Below are 3,322 nucleotides of genomic sequence, written 5' to 3'. Positions count from 1 at the left end.
AGAAAATTAGCTTTGCTGCATTTTTGAAATTTTCTGGGATTAGTGACTCCCTTCTTTTTTCCCCATTTATCCATTTTGGAGTGTGTGAATGTCTAATTAATGCCTGTCCTGCCATTGTATTTTTGAAGTGAATGAATCATTTTTTAGTTACACAGGTCAACGAATGGAGGGAAATTTTTCCTCTAGGAGGTTCATACCCAGATTCTCACTTGTACTTGATTTTGATGATTTAATATTGTGATTTGGTACTTTTGAACTCTTAATATTAAGATGAGATTTTGTACATAGAGTTGATTATGTATTAGGTTGAGATTTGGGGGGATTTTGGCATTGGGTGACTGTATTTTTCATTTGGAACTGGCACGAAATTTGGCAGCAAGAGGTTACTAGTAGGTTGAATATATTACCCGAGAAATATATCTTCCAGGAACCTGTGAATGTTTCTTTATTAGAAATAGAGTCTTTGATGACATAATTAAGTTAAGGGTCTCATCTTAATCCAACAACTGGTTTCTTTATTAGAGAAAGGAGGAGTAGATTTAAGACATAGGCATAGAGGAGAGATTCGGGGAAGCTGGGCACATGACAATGGTGGGAGAAATTGATGTGATGCTGCCAGAAGCCAAGGTTCAGCAGAAACCACCAATAGTTGGAAAAGGAAAGGAAGAATTCCCTTTACAGACTTCAGAGGGAGGATGGTCCAATAACACCTTGATTTTGAATTCTAGATTCCAGAACTGTGATAGAATAAAATTCTATTGTTTTATCCACATGTATTTTTGTAATTGTGGTAATTTTGGAAATGAATGGTCAATTCAAAACCCTCAATCCAGGACCCACCATTAGCAACCCCCAAACCCTATAACAAAGACTTCTTCCTCCATCCCACCAAACTGGACATAACAAGATACCCCAAACCCCTTCCCACCTAAGTCAGACTACCATTGGATGCAAATCTCATACTTCATGAGGTAGATAACCCTTCTTTTATGAAATGTGGGTAAAAGTTTTTAAATGGTTCATGAAGAACCTGATGCAGCTTCAGACATCAGTGTTGGCTACTGAAGCAACTCAAATCTGAACATGTACATATGTGTCTTTTTATGTGGACAAGTTGAAAATTTCAGCAATGTTGTGCCATTGGACACATTTCCAAACTAGACATAGTAGGTGGAGGGGTGTTTTAGGCTAGGACACCTGTCTTGGACATAACAGGATAGAGTTACCTCTCACATGAAGTAGCACCTATCACTAATGGTGTCACTGATCTAAGTGTTAAGTGAGTATTCTGCATATAGAGGGAACAAGAGGTCCAGGTAACCAGCACTGAAGAGGGAGAGTAAGGTGTTATGTTTGGCTCAGAAGCTGATGGAAGACTTTGAGAAAAGGGGCTTTTGAGCTGGATTGAATGTGTACTGATGTTGAATATGTGGACTTATAAGAGGGAGGGTCCTAGGAAAATAGGCCCCTGTGAGTGCATGGATGGAGGCAGTGCATGGGTGGAGACTGTGCATGGGTAGAGAAAGTGCATGGATGGGGGCAGTACATGTGTACAGGCAGGGTATGGGAGGCCAGCAAGGTGCAAATACCATCTACCATAACTTGGGGTATAAGGAAGGGGGTAAGAACATCTAAGGATGACTCAATCAGGAAAGGCTTACAGGATAGTTTTAAGGATCAGGTCTCTCTGAGTGGTGTTCCAGTGCCTGGCCTTTTTTCCCAGGGTGCAAGACAAGTACCTCTCAGGAGCTGAGTCTTCTTCTGTAGACCCAATAGCTATTATGTGCTCACATCCTATGACATTGTGCTGAGGCTAAGCACAAGTCCCATGCAGTTTCAGCAAAACAACCAGCCTAGCAAAGTCACAACAACTTGGCCAGCATCTACATCCGAGAATGATTTTGCTGTAGCTTCACTATCCAGGCCTTCAATTTATAAACATGTTAATCAGAGAAAAAGAAGACAACACGTGCTGGAAAAATGACATTTAATTTCTGCAAAAGGGGAAGACTTTTCCCAGGGCTGCCTTGACCTCCTTGTTCCTCAGTGTGTAGATGAGTGGGTTCAGGGTGGGGCTCAGCGTTGTGTACAGCACTCCAGCCACTTTGCTTCTCTCAGGGCTATAGTCGGAAGCTGGGCTGATGTAGGCACAAAACACAGCTGAGTAGTAGATTGAGACCACGATGAGGTGAGAGGAGCAGGTGGAGAAGGCCCGCCGCTTCCCTTCAGCTGAACGGATGCGTAGGATGCTGGAAATGATAAAGCCATAGGACACAAGGGTGAGCATGAAATTGATGAATCCATAGAAGGCATCAGCCAAGACAGTCATGATGCTGTTCAAGTAGGTAGGACTGCAGGAGAGAAGCAACAGTGGGGGGATCTCACAGAAGAAGTGAGTGATGACATTGGAGCCACAGAAGGACAGTTGTGCCATCAGGCCAGTGTGGATGGAGGAATTCAGGGCACAGATAGCCCAGACTGCTGTGGCCAGTGCCCCACACACCCATGGGCCCATCAGTGTTGTGTAATGCAGGGGCCGGCAGATGGCCACATAGCGGTCATAGGCCATAACCGTGAGCAGAAGTAACTCAGAAGACAGAGACCAGACAAGGAAGAAGAGCTGGGCCATGCACCCCTGGAAAGAGATGGTATTTTCTTCTGAGGCCAATCCCACTAGCACCTTGGGCAGCACAGAGGAGGTGCAGATGATGTCCATGGTAGCCAGGTTAAACAAGAAAAAGTACATGGGGCTGCGCAGGCTTGAGCTGTAGGTGATGATGGCAATGATCAGAATGTTTCCCATGAGGGCCACTGTGAAGAGGGAGAAGAAACAGCCAAATAGGGGTAGCTGTAGTTCTGGGTATTCTGAAAAACCCTGGAGCACAAACTCCATGACCAGTGTCTGGTTGGATTTTCCTACCTGGTTGGGCACAGCTGCCTGGTCAGGGTTCATTTGGGCATCCATGCTGGCTTGTCCTTCTGCAAATCTGCAATTCTCTCCAGAGGTGATATGACACTCACTTCAGAGTCAGGTTTCTTGGTGTGACAATCTTAGAACCCACCTTGTTTTCAGAAAGGGAAAGAGTTTTATTGATGAGGCCCATTTATTTCAACCACCATCTACTCTAATGCTTTTCTGAAAACCTCAGATCCTTCATTGACTTTTCATTTCCCACCTTGAAAATCTTTGTCTTCCAGATTTTGTTCAGCGGGTCACCTGACCACACCCTAACCTTCCTATATAGCAAGGTTAAGCAGAAAATCCCTTGCAGAGGGCTGTCTGTTCCTTCTCTCTCTGTCCCTTCCATCCACTGCAGTCTGC

At 44.4% G+C, this 3,322-nt stretch overlaps 1 protein-coding gene across 1 annotated transcript; it reads right to left on the bottom strand.

Moving 5' to 3' along the window:
* Positions 1-1,987: 1,987 nt before the first annotated feature.
* On the bottom strand, positions 1,988-2,965 carry LOC101419982 (olfactory receptor 13A1-like). The gene has a single exon (XM_004447957.1). It carries the CDS (start codon positions 2,963-2,965, stop codon positions 1,988-1,990), a length of 978 nt encoding a protein of 325 aa, XP_004448014.1.
* Positions 2,966-3,322: the final 357 nt, after the last annotated feature.

Source organism: Dasypus novemcinctus, chromosome 16 (assembly GCF_030445035.2).
Source record: "Dasypus novemcinctus isolate mDasNov1 chromosome 16, mDasNov1.1.hap2, whole genome shotgun sequence".
Classification (NCBI taxonomy): domain Eukaryota; kingdom Metazoa; phylum Chordata; class Mammalia; order Cingulata; family Dasypodidae; genus Dasypus; species Dasypus novemcinctus.
The sequence above is the reverse complement of the archived record's forward strand: the minus strand, read 5'-3'. Positions and strand labels throughout refer to the sequence as shown.

Coding starts and splice junctions, on each gene's coding strand:
- LOC101419982 (XM_004447957.1), bottom strand. CDS start 2,965: ATGGATGCCCAAATGAACCCTGACCAGGCAGCTGTGCCCAACCAGGTA.